This window comes from Podarcis erhardii, assembly GCF_964252035.2.
Source record: "Podarcis erhardii genome assembly, chromosome: Z".
Lineage (NCBI taxonomy): Eukaryota > Metazoa > Chordata > Lepidosauria > Squamata > Lacertidae > Podarcis > Podarcis erhardii.
The window spans coordinates 18,604,832-18,624,190 of NC_138504.1; the positions used below are offsets into that span (position 1 = coordinate 18,604,832).

The window sequence follows — 19,359 nt, forward strand, 5'->3', positions numbered from 1 at the left end:
ATTGCATTCGTAAGTAGAGGTACCACTGTACTTTTTAGATAGGTAAAAATGTGAAATGCAGTGACCACAATCAAACACAGAGTAGCCCCATGTATAAAATTATTGAATGAAAATGAAAATTGAATTGAATTTATACAACCTCCCCAAGTTCCGCTGCAGAAGGAACTGAGGGCTTATCTCACTTCTGTTTCCCGCACTGCTTTCCCCTGGGAAAATCCACGGTTTAGAGTTGCATTGCAGCAAATGGCAATCAGGTTTCCTGCAGATTGCCATTTGTTCCGATTAATCGCTAAAGAGCATGTTTTCTGGGGGAAGCAGGGCGGGGTGGGGAGCAAAGGTGAAACTGCTCAGACCCATCATGCTTTCTTTGCACTGGACAGGTGGAAGTGGGGATGAGCCCTTAATTCACATTCAGTTCACCTGGAAATTACAGCAACTGATTTCATGCGTTATTCAGATTTATTTATTTTTTAGTTAATCTGAACTAGTTCAATCCAGGGGCTGAAAATGACTCCATAGGTGCCCACAGGTACAGAGCAGCTTTCCTTGGCCAGGGTCTGTGGGAGAGGGGCAGAGCAAGTCACCTGTAGTAGAGCAGTTACTCTTAGACTCTGGGTGGACTTAGGCCTCTCCATCCCTCTTAGAAGGTAAAATCGCCCACTGAGCACCATGGCTAAGTGTGCATTTACACAGTAGTATGTCTAAATCTCATGAGAGGCATGTTTCCAACTACCCAACTCCTTGTGCTTGGGAGCCTTGCAAGTAAATGCAGGAGAGGGACATGAGCAACGTAATGGCAGCAGTATCTCTAGCACTAAGCTGAAACTGTGAAGCTCTCTTGTTATTTTTGCTATTGGATGCTGCATGTTGTTTAAGTAATCTTGTTTTATTTATTGTATTATTATGAATCTGTGGTGCAAGACAACCTGAATTCTGGAACGGGTTAGTGTTAGAATTTAATTAAGTTGGGATGCTAGAACCAGGAAATAGGCGCACTCATGTGTGTTTAACATAGATCCATGTGTGTATTTGACCTGCGTCCTAATAATTTAATTAGCATATTATGCCGGGCAGACTTCCTGTGTTGTGTATTAGGCACTTCTTAATGCTAGGAAATCAGCATGAGTTGAAAGGTAATGGAGTCATCTTAATTCCCTTTGAGGTGGTGGCCTGAAGATAATGAACCATTAGCATCATGAAAGGGTGGGGCCTCTTCCTGAGGCCGAGACAATGAAAGCTTGAGAGGAACAGAGTGAGGCAAGCTGTCAGGGGAAGGTTAGAGATGAGTGAGTTGCTGCTGAGCTGCAAGGCTGCAACCAGGGGGGAAATAGAAACCTTGTGGTGCTGTGTATCCCTCTCTAGCTAGGCTTCAGGTTGTATATATGTGTAAATAAACCATGTATCATAAAGACACCATAGTTTCTGCTGTGCCTCATTTTTCCAAAAGGAAACACAGGCCAGAGGTGGAATAAGGGCAGTGCGAGCTGGACCTGTAGTTTGTTAAGGCTGCTGGGAATTGTAGTTCTGTGAGGGGTAAGCTACAGTTCCCAAGATTCTTTGTGGGGAAACCATGTGCTTTAAATGCATAGTGCAGATGTGACGAACAGTGCTTCTTACCAATAGAAAAGAGGAAGGGATCCAATCCAATTCTCTCCCCAGCTGAAACTTCTTGAAGAATCCACTGCCCAATAGAGTTGATCCAGACTGCAAGAGAAAGGAGAGTGAACACTGGTGAGTGTTCCAGCAACTGCATGGACCACCTCAAGAGAAGAAGAAGCTAGCTGCAATTCCATTGGTAACATTGGCCATTGAGTCAACTAATGCCATAGCTCAATGGCAGAGCCAGTAGCACCCAATGTCGTTGGGTGGAACTGCCTCTCTGATGCTGACATCACAGCAGCATACTTGGATGAATCTGGACAGGGCAGTGGGTATGGGTCAAGTGGGTCCAGGATGTGATTAAGGCATCCTTGCGGGGTGGGTGGGAGTGGTCCTAGCGATTGTCAAAGGGGCAATGATTTGATCACTCCTGAAAAGGCCCACACTGGACTTTGCAGTCACTACTGCCCAGCTACAAATACTCCCTTTTCGGATTTAGGGATTGAGAGGGTAGTGGTGTAACAGCTCCAGGCACTCTTGGGTGAAACCAATTGTTTTGATTCATTTCAATCTGGGTTCAGTCCTGGTGATGGGACTGGATTGACCTTGGTTGCCCCAACAGATGACTTTTATCGGGAGAAAGATAGGGTGATGCTGTTATTTTTACTTGCACTCTCAGAAGCGTTTGCTACCACTGTGCATGGTATCCTCCTGAACAGACTAGGGTGGGGGGAAGATGGGGGTGAGAGACACTGTTTTACAGTGGCTCTGATACCACCTCCAGGGTTGGTTTCAGAGAATAGCCTCAGGTGATTACCTTCTGGCTCAGTGGCAGATGTGCTGGGGGGTTCCAAATAGTACCATCTTGCCACCAATGTTATTCAATAACTATATGAAGCAGTCAGGAGAGACTATGCCAGCCCTGGACCAGTTGCTCTGTGATGGGCTTGATAAAGGTCAGTAGACTTGAGTCTGAATCCTAGCAAGATGTAGGTGTCACGTGTCAGCGGTTCCTGAGTCTGTATGCCTGTTTTTCATATATGAAATTGCATAATTGCTTTTATTCTTGATGTGAATTTATTGTGAAATCATATTGAGATATTTTATGGGCACTGATTAATGAATTGAATTAGTTAATTAGCTATGCAGGTGCCTCATTAAAAAAAGTGGGTGAACAAAGCATAGCTGTTTCACAAGAAATTCACACGGTGGAAGCAGCCCAGGACTTGTGGTTGGAGTATCTGTTTGACCTGGTCATCCATTTCACACTGAAGTCTCCTAGGACACCTGCTTTAGTCTAGAAGGGCTTGTCTGCTGATGTGTGGCACTAGAGATGAACAAACCTGTCAATTTCAGTTTCTCATTTTTCCAGTCTTAAGTTCACTTCTCTGCATTTCCACATCTGAGTGCAATATATATATATATATATATATATATATATATATATATATATATAGTATTCACCAGCGTTTTAGTGCAAATATATTCATTTTCACATTTTTGTATGCACAAGTTTCACAAAGCAACTTCCCCTAGTACAATGCATTTTTCTATGTTATTTTCACTGCTATATGCATTTCTATGCACACACTGTCCTAGTAGATGCATTTTTCTTCACATTATTTGGCTGGAGGACTCCACTGCAAAATTCAAACGTGCCAATTTTGAAAGACGGCTGCTTTTCAGTCTGCATATTATTTCAGGAAAAGCTAATTAAGAAGGTTCACATTTAATTGTGAGCTGAATTGAATTTCTCCCTATCTCTATGCAGCCCTCGTGGCTAGAGGGCGAACTGCACCCCAAGACATTTTTATGGAGGGCACTAACTTGATTTCTGCAGCTCCCAGTTGCAATCCATTTGCCGCTCAGCTTGGATCCAGTAGCGACTGTCAGTGAAGAGCGCAGCCTTCTGCAAAGTGACCACACCAGTCCCTACAACAAACAAGCAGAACAATTTAATGTGTGTGTATTATGATAAATTCCTAAAATCAGAGTTGCTATGACCTGAGCTTGCTTGAAAACACATTCCTCAGCCCTATTTCCTAGCACTTGCTGGAACTGGTTACTACTTGGTGAAGGAAATATACTCTGTACATGCCTATAAGCTTCTTTACTATGTCTTGGTATCCCAGAGCTAAAGAAGGCCTAAATAAAAGGTAAAGGGTAAAGGACCCCTGGACAGTTAAGTCCAGTCAAAGGCGACTATAGGGTTGCAGCACTCATCTTGCTTTCAGGCCAAGGGAGCCAGCATTTGTCCAAGCTTTCTGGGTCATGTGACCAGCATGACTAAACCGCTTCTGGTGCAAGAAAACACCATGATGGAAACCAGAGCGCATGGAAATGCTGTTTACCTTCCTGCTGCAGTGGTACATATTTATCTACTTGCACTGGCATGCTTTCGAACTGCTAAGTTGGCAGGAGCTGGGACACAGCAATGGGAGCTCACCCTGTCACAGGGATTTGAACCGCCGACCTTCTGATCGGCAAGTCCAAGAGGCTCAGTGGTTTAGACCCACGTCCTAAATAGGTCATATCCAAACCATACATTTAAAGCACATGTCTTTTCCCAAATAATCCTGGAAACTGTAGTTTATTAAGGGTGCTGGGAACTGTAGCTCTGTGATGATAAACTGCAGTTCCCAGGTTTCATTGCGGGGGGGGGGGGAGCCATGTGCTTTAAATGTCCTTTATATGCATGGTGTAGAATGGATGTGGCAATGTGTTTCACAACTGATGTTGTGAGTGCTCTTTCATGTGAAGTGCATCATTTATAAATGATGTCAATGAAAAGACAAAGAGAACATGAGCGCCAAGTTTAGACCACATGTGAATCTTTGCTGATGCAAGCTTCACACTCACATTACAGGTGTGAGAAATCAGATATGGTGAATTTCTGCCCTTTGTGTCCCCCTCCCCCTTAATTTTTTTATTTTAAACAAGCAAATACAGTGCCTTGAATATGACACCTCTCAACATCTTTAAAACATTAAATGCTACTGTACTTTTCTTCTTCAAAAATTCAGAAAATTATTTTATTCCCTGCCTTCCTTCCTTTGCATGTTCATAATGAGTCAATTGACAGCGATCATGCCAAGTGCTGATGTGAATTGTAGTTCAGCAACATCCAGAGCATCAGGGGTTCCCCACATATGGCTTAAGGGTTAGCTCTGTTAATGCTAAAGTCAACTAGCCAAGAGGGAAACAGCCAGGCAGGGGGGAATGATCTTTGCTGAGGTAGCACATGCCCTGATTGGCTGTGTAGTTCTGAGGGAATTCTTTTCTCTGTATGTTTGGTTATGTGGATGTGGTGAAGTAATAAAGACAAAATCTCTTTGTTCTTTTCTTCCCAATTTATATACTGTATTGTTCAGCTTTTCTGAGTAATGTGTTATCAGGATTTCATTTCACTCTGGACTCCTGAGTTATAGAAGCGACTTTGCTAACAGTAATGTGCTGTTGATATTTCTATGCACATTCCATTAACTTGGCATTCCATTTAGGTGCTGGTTCTAACTCCCAGTGAACAGAAGTCTGTATTAGGCCTAGGCTGGGGATTGGAAACCTGGGACCTAAATATTTCTGAAATACAGAGCTCCTATCCCCCCTAATAACTGACCGTGCTGGCTGGGGCTGATGGGAGCTGAAGGCCAACAACTTGCAAAGGGCCACACGTCCCCCATTTATTGTTCAGGACCTGTGTATCTTAGGGTCCTGGCCAATGTAGACCAGGAAAAGTGGGATGGTAAGTCTGAAAGAGTATTTACCTGACGATCCTGTGAAGCCTGTCATCCAGGATAGCCTCTTGTCCCATTCACCAATGTATTCACTCTGGGAAACAGAAAAGCCCTCTGAGTGCAGTGAATTGTCTTCACAGAATCATAGATTTGTAGAGTTGGAAGGGACCTCTAAGGCTGTCTAGTCCAAGCCCCTGCAATGCACTTAAGTGCAAGAAAGGTTCCCCTTTCTAATAACATACCACTATATTATCTCCTTTTAAAGGTAAAGGGACCCCTGACCATTAGGTCCAGTCGTGACTGACTCTGGGGTTGCGGTGCTCATCTCGCTTTATTGGCTGAGGGAGCCAGCGTACAGCTTCCGGGTCATGTGGCCAGCATGACTAAGCCGCTTCTGGTGAACCAGAGCAGTGCGCGGAAATGCCGTTTACCTTCCCACCGGAGTGGTACCTATTTATCTACTTGCACTTCGATGTGCTTTCGAACTGCTAGGTTGGCAGGAGCAGGGACCGAGCAACGGGAGCTCACCCTGTCACGGGGATTTGAACCGCTGACCTTCTGATCGGCAAGTCCTAGGCTCTGTGGTTTAACCCACAACGCCACCCGCGTCCCTATTATCTCCTCTTAAAAAACCCAAAAGAAAACAGAAAACTTATGCAGCTAGGAAATCAAAATTATGTATCCAGAAAAACAGAATTCTGCAATCTGCGTACATTATACAAAGTGTGCAGATATATGCAAATTAGAAGGTAAAGGACCCCTGGACAGTTAAGTCCAGTCAAAGGCGACTATGGGGTTGCAGCGCTCATCTTGCTTTCAGGCCAAGGGAGATGGCTTTTGTTCAGACAACTTTCTGGATCACATGGCCAGCATGACTAAACTGCTTCAGGTGCAACAGAACACCGTGACGGAAACCAGAGTGCATGGAAACGCCGTTTTCCTTCCCGCCACAGTGGTATTTATCTACTTGTACTGGTGTGCTTTCAAACTGCTAGGTTGGAGCTGGGACAGAGCAATGGGAACTGATCCCATCGTGGGGATTCGAACCGCTGACCTTCTGATCGGCAAGCCCAAGAGGCTCAGTGATTTAGACCACAGTGCCACCTGCACCTTTACCATACAAGAAATAGATTGTTTTGCATAACCTATCCTGCTTCTGCTAGTCCTGGGAATCTGAAGCCACATACATGGCAAGGTCTCTTATGAGGCCTTGACACACACTTGCCATCCTATCTTTGTAGCTTCAGGTATGGAAATGTAGTGTTTCTTTTTGGACAGAACCCAGTCCCTTCCCACCCCTGATAAAGGTGGAATGACTGCACCCTTTGCCTTACCATGTGTGAATCCGTGGCAGGAATGATGTAGGCAGAGAAGTTGTGAGACTGCATGTGCAGCCTCAGGGCGCTCAGGCGCTCACTCGTATTGGTGACTGTAGGAGGCAAGTGCTGAAAGCACAAATGGATGATCAGTACAAGGGCAGAAGAGGAAGAAATGGGGGTCAGGGCAGCCATTCACACTCCTCCACTGGCCCCTTCTCAATGTTGCCTCACAGTCTCAGCAAAGGACTGACACTTGGACCTCAGAGGCTGCCAGACTAGGTGCTTCATAGGGCTGGACTACACCTTTGTAGGGATCTGTCAGTTTTCGTTCTCTCGGTTTCTCATTTTTACACGTTTCTGCAGCAATTTGCAATTTATTTATTTTTAAATCCTCATGACAATTCATCAGCATTGTAGTGCAAATTTCTCTGAATACACACATCGTTGTATGCAATTCTACCCAATATGCACACTTTTGTACAGTGGTACCTCGGGTTACAGACGCTTCAGGTTGCAGACGCTTCAGGTTACAGACTCTGCTAACCCAGAAATAGTACCTCAGGTTAAGAACTTTGCTTCAGGATGAGAACAGAAATTGTGTGGTGGCGGCACGATGGCAGCAGGAGGCCACATTAGCTAAAGTGGTACCTCAGGTTAAGAACAGTTTCAGGTTAAGAACAGACCTCAAGAACGAATTAGGTTCTTAACTCGAGGTACCACTATATTCAGTTTTGAACTAAAATTCACATTTTTGTGATGCCCTTTTTGCATGTTATTTTCTTGAGTATATTTATTTTTATGCATGTTTTAACCTAATACATACATTATTATTTTTTAAAAGATGGTTGGAGAACTGCACCACAAAATTCAGATAAGTGCTAATTTCAGAGCACAGCTGTATTTTAAGGTAGGTGTATTGTTTCAGTTATGTGTGAATTTGATAAAGTTGATTCAAATGCAAACTGAATAGAGTTTCTCTGCCATCCCTAGATGCTAGACAGTTTGGGAAGGGCGTTCTCCCCCCCCCCCATGCACACACACACAAACACAAATAATAGATTCCTCAATTTTGAGGAATATTAAGGATCTCACCGGAGGAGTGATTGTACAGTTTCTGATGTCTTCTGAGTCAGAACTTCTTTTCCTGGGGTAACCTGTGATGAGGCCTAAAAAAGAATGAAACACTCCATTCATATTCAAGTAAGAATGTCTGGGTTGTGTATGGGGAGCGGGGGAGAGGATGTATGGCCAAATGCTCGTTCACCCATCCTGTTGCAGTTGTTTGCTAAAATGCTAAAGTCCTACTCAGAGACCCGTTGAAATTATTGGACCTAAGGCAGTCATGCCTATTATCTCAGTTGGGTCTAGTCTGAGTAGGACCATCATTGGAAGCCAGGGGTTAGATTTATAATTCACTGAGTGCTTGCATGGAATATTGATTTCACATCTCCTCTTGTATCACAGAGGAAATATAGCCTTAAATATCTGGGGAAGGTGGGCAGGGAAGCCAGGCTCCTGCAGGTATCGTGCTTCAAGGAATAGGAAAGTCTCTAAAAGTAAATATGCTGGGGTGGGGGAACCCTCCACATATGTATAGTCTTCTCGGAACATAGAAAGCTGCCTTATATAGAGTCACACCATTGTCCTATCTAGCTCAATATTGTTTACACTGACTGGCAGCAGCTCTCCAGGGTTTCAGGCAGGGGACGTTCCCTATCTGGAGATGCTGGGGGTTGAACCTGAGATCTTCCTGTTTATGAGGCAGAGGCTCCACCACTTCAGCTTTCCCCTCTAGTCTTTTAAGAACCAACCAGTGCTCCTGGTTCTAGATCTTTAAACTGGACTTGACGGCCCTTCAAAGAGAGGGCTGTCTTCTGGCAACCCTTCAAACAGAGGTCTGTATTGCAAATTAAGACACATTACAACGGGTGGCGCTGTGGGTTAAACCACAGAGCCTAGGACTTGACGATCAGAAGGTCGGCAGTTCGAACCCCCACGACGGGGTGAGCTCCTGTTGCTTGGTCCCTGCTCCTGCCAACCTAGCAGTTCAAAAGCACATCAAAGTGCAAGTAGATAAATAGGTACCACTCCAGCAGGAAGGTAAACAGCATTTCCGTGCGCTGCTCTGGTTCGCCAGAAGCGGCTTAGTCATGCTGGCCACATGACCCGGAAGCTGCACGCCGGCTCCCTTGGCCAGTAAAGCGAGATGAGCGCCGCAACCCCAGAGTCGGCCACGACTGGACCTAATGATCAGGGGTCCCTTTACCTTTTGCAACCTTTAGACAAGACCTCTGGTGGCTAACTCAGTGGTGGCATATTCACACATGCAAATCATCAGCTGGTCCTGCAGTGATCAACCTGCAAGTGTGAATGAGCCTACCTTTGCAAAAATTTACCAACAAGATATATAAATATTTAAATCTGGAATGTAGGGAACTGCTGTTCTGTGGAGTCAGATCATTGGTCCATCTAGCTCTGTATTTCTTGCACTAGCTGGCAGCAGCTCTCCAGAGTTTCAGGCAGGGAGCACTCCCAGCCCTATCCAGACAAGCTGGGAACTGAACCTGGGAGCTTCTGCATGCTAAGCAAATGCTCTACTGCCACTGAGCTATGGCTCTTCCCCCTATTCACTGAGTGTAGGAGTCACAATGATCATTTGCCTTTGCTTCTTTATTGATTTCAGGTGCACTGCACTGATCCTAGTTGTCCAGGCAAACCGTACAAGTTTCCTGAACTTTTTCAAGTTTACTGCCCCTGTTGAGAAGAGGCTGTGCAGAGCTGATCCCGTTGGATTAATGCTACCATTGGTTTCCAGTGGAGAGAGATGACACTTGGCGTGAGAGTGTGTGGTCCGTTCCATTAGCAAGGATGGCAAGAGAGTAATCAGCTCTAGCAATTGGCACCAGATGTGCCACGTTTTCCCTGCTGGCAGCAGGCAGAGGTTTACATCACCGAAGGAGCATGCGGTGCTATACAGTACTTTGGCTCTGTGTTGCAGCCTTAGAAATTCAGCTAGCCATGCTCAGGGCTGAAAGCATATTTAGATAGAGTTAATGGAGCACAGGGAAAATTTGGGGGGTGGGTCTGCTTTTATTTTTATGCTCCTGTTGGGTTTTCTTTTCAAATTAACAGTCACCTGATGACAGGAAGAAATCAAACAAGGAGAACTATGTCTGTCACTTTTATCTTCACGCCAGGAAAAGTTCCCTTTCCCTAATATGGTCTGCATGCTGAGACACTGTTAAAGGACACATAAATAAGTAGGTACAGTAAACAAAGAAAAATGGTTTGAGATCCTAGGAGTCTTTTTAGGCTCCTGGGCAGTGTTGGCTGGTGCCCATTGGGATTGGGGGGGCAGACAGGAGAGAAGTAAGTGGAGGCAGAGCCAATGGCAGGCAGAATCAGCTAATGGTAGTTTGACTATATCTTCCTCCCAGCTTTTGCTGCTTTTAAAATTGCAAAAGCCATGAGGATAGGCAGTGTGTGTGTGTGTGTGTGTGTGTGTGTGTGTGTGTTTCCCCCTAGAAAAAGAGGTGCAAGGGGGGAAAAGGCCTGGGAATGGGGTAGGGGAGATAATTTGATTCGTACTGTTGTGAGTTTGGAGAGTTAGCCTGCATGATGCCTGCATCCAGTGCTTGCATTGACAGGTGCAATTAATGACAATTCAGTGTCTGTTCTCTGCCGCTGCCCCAAAGGGAACAGCAGCTGATAACAGGGTGGAAGCCCAATGACACAAATCATGGAACATGATAAGCATAGGCTGGATGGTTCTTGGCTATGTTTGGCACAATGTAGGATTTGCTGAGCATCCCTCCAGCTTATCATTTTAAGTGCCATAAATTGACTGGAGAATGCCGTTGAGCAGTTTACCAGAGTCTGAGTTGACGAGGCACCAGAGTTAGCCAGGACTTGAAGCAGGACGTTTCTGCTCTTTCTACAGGTTCCCTTTGTGAAGAGTAGGGATGGGTGAATTTCACAGTTTTTGTTTCTCTCCCCCCCCCCTCTTAAATTCAGTTCTCCATATTTCTACACCAGTTTCCATTTTTTAAAAAAATGAAATAAAGCCCTCATGAAAATTCACCAGCATTTTAGTACTGATTTGTCCTAATATACATTTGTTTGTGTGCAGTTTTACATTTGGGTAAAGCACACTCTCCTAATATAATGCATATTGGTGTTTTGTTTTTGCAGTTTGGAAAATGACAGAGAAATGCATTGAAAAGTGTGGTTGAACAAATGATAAATGGGAAGATATGTAAGCTCCCTGCAAGCAAATCAGAATAAATGCTTGATCCAGATCGTGGAGAAATTATATTCACTTCACATTAAAAGCTAAATTTGTAGTTTCTGAAACAATATGAGAACCGAAACACAGACATCCTTCGAAATTCCCACTTACTAAATTTTGCAATGCAGTTCTCCAACCAGAGTGTTTACCAAAATAATAATAATAATGTATTAGGAGAAACTGTGTGTAAAAACAAATACATTAGTGAAAATAACACACAAGAATGCATAGCATTAGAAGAAATTGCTTGCAAAAATATGTACATCGGTCATAGCTACATATGAAAATGTGCTTATGAGAAGAAAAGTTGTACTGAAATGCTGAATAAATTCCATGAGTACTTCTCCCCCCCCCTAAGTAGCAAACTTCTGCAGAAATGTGGTGAGCTAAATTTAAGAATGACAAAATGTGAACTGAAATTATAAGATCCTCCCATCCCTAATGCTCAATGAATACTATAATCTAACCTCTGTGAAAGCTTTGTGAAAGCAAATCGGGATGAATGCTCAATAAACTCAAGGCTTTCCTCATGGCTAGCAGGTGCTGAAGTGGTTGAATGTGCAGGCCCTGAACAATCTGAGGGAAGTGGAATGTCATGGTAAGCTGGATGCTCATGAGAAAAGCAACCAAAAATTTGTCAACCTTGTGTGCCAAATCAGCCCAGAAGATCCATTCAGTTCTGCCATACTCACCATGAACGTGGTCATATGGACTGGACTGGCCTTTGGGGATGGTTCTGCAGACAAGCCCTCCCTCCCTCTTTCCACGGTCCCTGTTCCACCAATGTACATACCATGAAGAAGAAAAATCCAGACTGCTATGGTGCGGGTAGAGCAGGCCATGTCCTTTTCAGACTGGAGACTTTTCAGCAAGGTAAGGTTTTTGAAGAAAGATTAAAACACTGACCAGCACTAGAAGACCTGTGTCTGCCAATACAGATGTGTGTGTCTTGTGGCAGAGTGGCCCAAGAGAGCCCAGATAACTTTGCATCAGTCTCTGCGCTCCAGAGATCAGGTTATGTTCACCAGATAAAACAAACAGATAATGAGGCACATGATGGGGGTGCAAAGTCCAACTTCCAGGCAGCAGAGGAGTCCTGTTATTTCTTGGAACACTTTCTAGTGTGTTTTTTTTGCAGTTAAGCAAGACAGCTAGTTAATATTATTCGCCAAACTCTTCAAAGGTCTGAGGGCAAAAGTGCACATTATCTTCACAAAGTCCTTTCCCAGCCTTGTGTCTTTGGCTGTTTATAATGCGATTCAAGGTGGGGAGGGGTATTTGTAGGTGAAATTGGCAGGTGGGTGGGTGGGTGGGGTGATTAATACCTCTCTTTCCCACAAATTCTTCCCAGCACATACACCCGCCCACCTCACCCCGTTTGTGTGGAATCATGATCTTATTCGTGACATTGTTTATATCTCTGCAATAACCATTTCTCTTCTCAGAATCATTTTCTTTCTTAAGTTGTGGACCAGATGATATCATTGCTCTTTTCTGTACCTCTCAAACCTTTGTCTTGTTATATATAATAAGCTGAAATAATTTAACTTGGCGGGATGTCACTACCCTGTGTGTGGTTGTTGTGGTGGTGGTTGTTTTATAGTGTGCAGGTGGATACAAAATGTGGAGCTGTAAAAAAAAAAAAGTTGTTTGGTTGGAAAGCTGATAATGATAATGTCAAGTTTGAAAAAAGCAGGGGATCAGGCACGTGAGGTTCTGTGCTTATTAAGTACCTATGTGACAGGCAATGTCAGAGATAGCACTTACAGAAATGCTGTTTACAGCATATACACAAGGGTACAATGTGCTCAGTTTCCATACTTAGGCAAAACTGCCCAAACTATATTAAAACACCTTCTTTTGGGCCAGAAGCTCCTCTTCTCCTTCACCTTCCTCTTTGGCCAAGTAATGCTTTTGTTACTTGCAAATACTCTTAAAGTACTCTTGTTTTTCTCCCTGTTAAGCTACTTAACTAAGGCAGAGTCATAAATGAATCTACTATTACAGTAGATAAGAACTACTGACTTCTATGGAGAAACCATCACGGAAACGGCAAATATCGCTTTGTGTTAGTTCAGGTTTCCTTTCCTTTTTAGTGTAGGGAATGTGTGAAACTGCAAAATCTGCTCAAGATAAACAGAGTTTTGGAAATTTCAGCCTGAGCTACGCCTCCAGGTGTGGTTCAACAACATTTGGGATCTGGCTGTCACTTAAGAGCCTAGCAAAAGTTGTTACAAAGAGAGATACCTTTGTTGAAACCTGATCTTCTTTCTTTTCATATGTAACGGAAGAAGATAACAATTCACTCCCACCAACTACTCAAATTTGGCTGTGGAGAGGCTATTTTAACCATTAACGTCTTAAGAATATGCTTGAAATGACACTACAAACTCAATGATTTTTTTTATTTTTTATTTGGTGGAGATTGTATTATATTACTAGACTTGTACCCAGTTATTTTTTGGAAAACAAAACAAAAATATTGCGAAAGAAAAAGAAAGAAAAACACCCCCTCCCTCAAGGCAGTTCTTTTCCCCTCAACGGAATTTTTATTTACAGTATGAGCTTAGGAGCATCGGAAGAGAGAACTGAACTTTGCAGGCAAGAAGCGGCACCGTTCTGGGTGGGACTTCGGGGCAAAAGTCCAGGGTCCCACTTAGCAGAATGAACAAAAGCCGCCCCACCCCCCACGTTGCAGCTCAGCTGTTTATTCTGAAATACGTGGAGTTAATGCACTCTCACTCCAAACGCCCATACCCCAATAACTCCAGAATCTAAAATTACCTAACCGCTGAAGGCAGGAGAAGGGTTAAGCTATTGGGGAAGTCCGTGTTTATCTCAAACTGCAAGTCCTGCCCCAAACCAGAGTACGCAGACTGGTGAAGGTTTCGTCCTATCAGAGTCAATGTACTCTAGCTGAACTGCTCTGTGGTTTCATCTAACACAGATTGCTTAAAACCAAAGTGCAGCAACTTGAAAGGAGCTGAAGATAATAAACAGAGGAAATCGTCCTTTGATGCTGCTGACGTTTAATAGAGAGGAAGTTGATGGTGGTTGGCTTTGCATTTCTCTTGAAAACAGTCAGCCTGAAACCTGGTGGTAAAGGAAGAAATAAAGTACAAGGTAGTTTTTTTGTTTTGTTTTTGTTTTAAGCACGAAATCATTATTGAATAAAACACTAGGAAATGTCATTCCAGATAGTGCTGTAATGCAGAAGAGATTGTTCATGAGCTTAAGAGCAGAAAGTTTGGTAGACATTCGTTTAACTAAGGGTACAATGATGTGAAGGGACGCAGGTGGCGCTGTGGTCTAAACCACAGAGCCTAGGGCTTGACGATCAGAAGGACGGCAGTTCAAATCCCCATGACAGGGTGAGCTCCTGTTGCTCAGTCCCAGCTCCTGCCCACCTAGCAGTTCAGAAGCACGTCAAAATGCAAGTAGATAAATAGGTACTGCTCCTGCGGGAAGGTAAATGGCATTTCCGTGCACTGCTCTAGTTCGCCAGAAGCGGCTTAGTCATGCTGGCCACATGACCTGGAAGCTGTCTTCAGACAAACGCCGGCTCCCTCGGCCTATAGATGTGAAGGAAATAAGCAGCTATCCTATCTTTAAAAGACATCTGAAGGCAGCCCTGTTCAGGGAAGTTTTTAATATTTAACGCTGTACTGTTTTTAACACTTGATTGGGAGCCGCCCAGAGTGGCTGGGGAAACTCAGCCAGATGGGCGGGGTATAAATAATAAATTATTATTATTATTATGAGCAATCCCAGACTCATCCATCACTGAACCTAACAGTCAGGGGTACCTTTACCTTTACCTTTACCTTTACCTTTACCTTTACCTTTACCTTTACCTTTACCTTTACAATGATGTGAATAAATTGTGTCCAAATGTACAATTTGTAAACCACTTTGAGGCTTTATTACAATAAGAGGTATATGAATCACGTGAAATAAATAGGTTTTCCACTCAAGGAAAAATGTTGAGTGTACACCAGACTCCTTTTATGTTGCATGCTGTGGTGGTGATGATTATTGTCATCATCATTGATTTGTTAAATATTTAATTATTAGGTATTTATTTCAGAAATTTCTTGCCTGCCTTTAACTATAAGGTCCCAGGGTAGGTTAGAAGCACATAATATTAAAATCCAAAAGAAGCAGCAGCAGCATCAATTTAAAGCAAACCAAATAATCGTCTCATCCACACCAGACTTTTAAAGCACTATTATACCACATTATCAGTTGTGGCTTCCCCCAAAGCATCCTGGGAACTGTAGTTTGCTAAGGGTGCTGAGAGTTGATAGGAGACACCTATTCCCTTCACAGAGCTGGCAAGAGGGATCAGTTGTTAAACTGCTTTGGGAATGTGTTCTCCACACTTGCTGTAGACTACCAAGATGATCCTGGGAATTCGTTTATGCTCTTGGATGGGGTTTGGGGCTGTACCTCCCCAACTTGTAAGGGCTGGGTGTTTTAAAGGCGATTCTGCAGTCCAGAGAGCTGGGCCTTAATTCGCCCAAATAAAACATTTCAGGAAAGAACCCCCAAAACTAGCTAACTCCAAGCACTGGCAACAATGCAAGGGTTGCTACTTACATCTCTGTGGGTAAAGAAGTGGAAGAGCTGTGTTCAGGCATCCCTGGGGATGCTGTCACCATGGGAACAGCATCAACAGCCTGGCATTGGCTCTTACAACTGGTACATTTTGCTCCGTTGCTGCCCGCCTCTTTCACTGCTTGTACAGTACCCGAGAGGGCCAGAGAAACACCTCTGCTTCCCTCCCAGCCGTTTCCAGATTGACTTTCAACACTAGAGGATTTCACTTGCCATCCATGCCCTTGCTCTGACTCTGCTGTTCAAGAAGGCAGCTGGCAGAGAGTGCCACAATCCGCCTGGGTTATGTAAGTCTAATAAATGCTCTTCAAATTACAGCGGAGACGGCTGTGCCTGCAAGGCATGACTATGAACAGGAGTCTCTCTAGGAAGCAGCAGAGTCAGCTGCTTTCCTTTCCATGGGCTATGCCAAGGCACTTGCCTTCAGCGGGCAGCTGGTGCATCATTTATTTCCTTCTGGGCATGGCAATCCTCACCCGGGGGTGCTGGCAAAAGGCACACCATCACACCTCCTCCCTCCCTCCCTCCCTCCCTCCCTCCCTCCCTCCCTCTATGATCATTGCGGGAAGCCTCTCATGATTCTGCTAACGTGCAGAAATGCACGCACAGATTCCTGGAAAAGCTTCCATTAGCCACTCCCTGATTTTAGTGAGAGTTTTGCTGCCTAAGATAATCTTCTGTCTGCTTCTCCCTTGACTGCTAGTGCTGTGCGAAAGGAGGGCACAATCAAAACCTGCAGGCTGTTCCAGGGGTGTTGTTAGCCCTATGCCAACAACTGCTGCCAACTGCAAGAAGGGTATTTCAATGCCTTTCAGTTTCAACTCCTTAGTGACCCTAAAGAGACACTGTTTTTTTCTGGCGAACTGTGAGCGGCATCTGTCAGAAGTAACAATCCTGCTCTTGAATCTGTCCACAAACACTTGTCCAGAGATGTAATGACAGACCACAGACATTTTGGATTCACATTTCCTTGCTTTTCCTGAGCTTCCGAATATTGTTGCACCCCACCAATCTCTGAGCGGTGTGAGATTCTGGAGGTACCCAAGGTTTGTGTTTCTTTTTGGAATGAAGCACAGTGAAAACTGTGGTGTCTTTATGATATATGAGGCTTTATTAGGCTGTGATGGAGGGGTGCAGAGCATCAGCACCCCCAAAGGGTCTTGTTTCTCCCAAGAAACAAGTAGAAATAAAACATGGATCTCAAATGCTGATTTGACTCTGTCTCCAGCTTGCTGCTTTTCTTCTAGATCACATCACTGCCTACTTTAAACTTCAGCTTTGCCTTTCTAACCATCTCTGAGTTGAATGAGGAGTATCTCTGAGTTGCCTTCTCATTTTCCCTTTGCTCTCTTAATGGCCCATAACCCAGGAGATCGCCTCAATACAGGAAGGTAGCCTGGCATGTATTTTAATACTTGCTGAATCCAGGAGTTAGAAGGATATTGAATGCAGCCTGCTTCCTCCGTTCTTCTAATGTGCTGCAGCTGCTGCCACCCCGTCACAAAGTCCTGTCCTAGGGATCCACCTAGAACCGTCTTGTGGAATAGTGAGGGCTCTGCTGGGGTTTCTAATGAACTGTTGCTATTGTTGCTGTCCTTGGCTAGGACTCTCTCCCGCCTACCACGGAGCCTTCTTGTATCATCAAGAACGTTCACCCAGTCAAAGGCAAATTCCAAGGGAAATCAATCCCTTACACTGCAGCTTTCCCAGGAAGCCTCTTCCTTGGCTGCCAACACAGAGAAGCCGGCCAGCTCAACACTTTTAACTCCTTCCCATTGCTTGCTCAGCTGGTGCATCACAGTCTTCTGAAAGCATTTGTAAATCTTAACATGCAAAGTGCTTAGGAAATCAGGTACAGCAGAGAGTGAGCAGAACAGGCTTGGGGTAGCCAATGCCTTGTTTCTGAAGAAAGTTGCTTGCCACACTTGGACTTGGAGGATTGTACTTGAAACTGCAGCTTACCTGAGCAGGTGAAGCTCCCAGCACTAGCATGGCTGTTTGCTAATGGCTGCGCACCAAGCAACAGTTAAGAACAGGGTGGAAGCAGCCTGTTGAAAAGTTGGGAACCCTAGTTGCTTCAAGATCCAAGGCCTCTGGTACACATGCAGAATTTGTTTTGCTTGCTCTGGGCCCAACCACTCTTGTACTTGTCCTGTGCTTTCTAGACACTGGTCTCAGTGGCTTTGCCTTTGCTGCACCACTTTCCCTCCCAAAACTAAAAATGTCTGCTAAATTGTAGCAAACATCAATCTGGAGAGAAGCTCATTAATGTTTGCTCTGATTCAGTGGTAATCTGCGAATTTTCCTAGGGGAAAGCGGGGATGGGGAAGACATTCATTTAAGCTCTCTTTTAATTCCAAAATTACCAAATTGGCACTTTGTGAAACAATATGCAAAGCAAAGAACAGCCATCGTTTGACATTTACATTGCTTGAATTTTGCAATGCAATTTCTCTTGCCCAGTAACATGTACAAAAATGAACATATTTGTGCGTAATATTGCATATATTTATGAAAATAACATGGAAATGCGTGATATTAGGGGGAATTGCTTTGCAAAGATGTCTATATTAGGCCAAACTGCATAGAAAAACAGGTTTATTAGATGAAATTTTGCACTAAAATGCTGATGAATCTTCTTTAGGTTGTTGTTTTTAACCACAGATTGCAGAAATATGGAAAACTAAATGTCTTTTGAAAAACAGGAAATCAAGAGAATTGGAATTGGCAGATCCACCCATCCCTACCCCATACTGATAAAAGTTGTGTCGACAGATGATGCATCTGTTGATTTGGCAGAATCTTGTTGCCATTGGGGCCTGCTTTACAGAAGTCCATAGCAAGGCTCTCTCGTTCAGGAAGGCTGACGGCATGTGGAGCTGAAGAGCTGCTCCTCAAGGTCTCCAAAGGGCATTCTCCAGCTCTTCCCTTGGGGCTGACATTGGGCCACCTGCTTTAAAGCTGAGGAGCTGGACTTGACAGAGAGAGACAAGTCCAGCTGCAGTTTCTACAGCTTGACGTCCTTCTACAGGAATGGCCATTGGCATCCCGCACATGGCTGCAGCAGCAAAACCGGACCTTTGGATCATTTCCCTCATATTGGAAATATGCAGCCCTAATTGCTCTTTGCTGAGCAAAAAAAAGCGAGCCCTGCCCATGGCCAGGGAGGGGAAACTAGTGACTGTAACTGTTATTGTGTCTCAAGCTGTTTATTGTTTTGTTTTCCTAGAATCCAAAAAAAGATGTGGGAGGGGAAGGACTTATCCTTAGCCAAACATCTGTACATTCTCAAAATCCAGCCATTTGTTCAGCAATCTGTTGAAACCAAAAGGCATCTGATGACCAAAACTTAATGGACTTGCAGAGGTTTCTTGAAATGTGGTGGTGCTTTTATGTTGCTGTTTTGAGATGGGCCAGGGGTAAGTCTAAGTGGGGGGGGGCAGTGATGGCCTGAGGGGGGGGCAGTATCAGGCAGTGCTTAAATCCAGTCCCCACCAATTCCACCTAAAATAGTATAGGAATAGGGATGGAACAAGGAAAGAAGGTAAGGTTTAGTAAAGAATGGGGTGGGGGCAAGACAGAAGAATGCCTATCTTAACATTATGATGGAACACAGGGAAGAAAGCTATGGGGAGGCCAAAGTCTCAAACTGCTAAGTACTTAGGTGTGGAAGCTGCCTGACAAAGCATTCTATGTAACTTGGAGTCTTATTCTTTTTACACTAATGGTAGAGAAAATTTGTCAACTTTTCTCATTCCATATCTCAGCAAATGTCCAAACACCTTGCTGTAGAGTCTCCTGC

At 44.2% G+C, this 19,359-nt stretch overlaps 1 protein-coding gene across 2 annotated transcripts in view; it reads right to left on the reverse strand.

Moving 5' to 3' along the window:
* The window catches only part of XPNPEP2 (X-prolyl aminopeptidase 2), a 35,040-nt gene extending 23,106 nt beyond the window's left edge, over window positions 1–11,934 (reverse strand). Inside the window, exons 1-6 of one of the 2 annotated variants that reach the window (XR_014152779.1) lie at window positions 11,734–11,934; window positions 7,745–7,818; window positions 6,668–6,778; window positions 5,364–5,427; window positions 3,427–3,531; window positions 1,618–1,704 (exon numbers count right to left, since the gene is read on the reverse strand). Coding sequence is in view for 1 of the 2 variants with exons in the window: in XM_081848042.1 (XP_081704168.1) it covers window positions 1,618–1,704; window positions 3,427–3,531; window positions 5,364–5,427; window positions 6,668–6,778; window positions 7,745–7,818; window positions 11,734–11,782 (490 nt within the window). In the remaining variant the exon portion in view is untranslated. The remainder of the gene's footprint in view (window positions 1–1,617; window positions 1,705–3,426; window positions 3,532–5,363; window positions 5,428–6,667; window positions 6,779–7,744; window positions 7,819–11,733) is intronic. The other variant, XM_081848042.1, reaches the window with a different exon arrangement.
* Window positions 11,935–19,359: the final 7,425 nt, after the last annotated feature.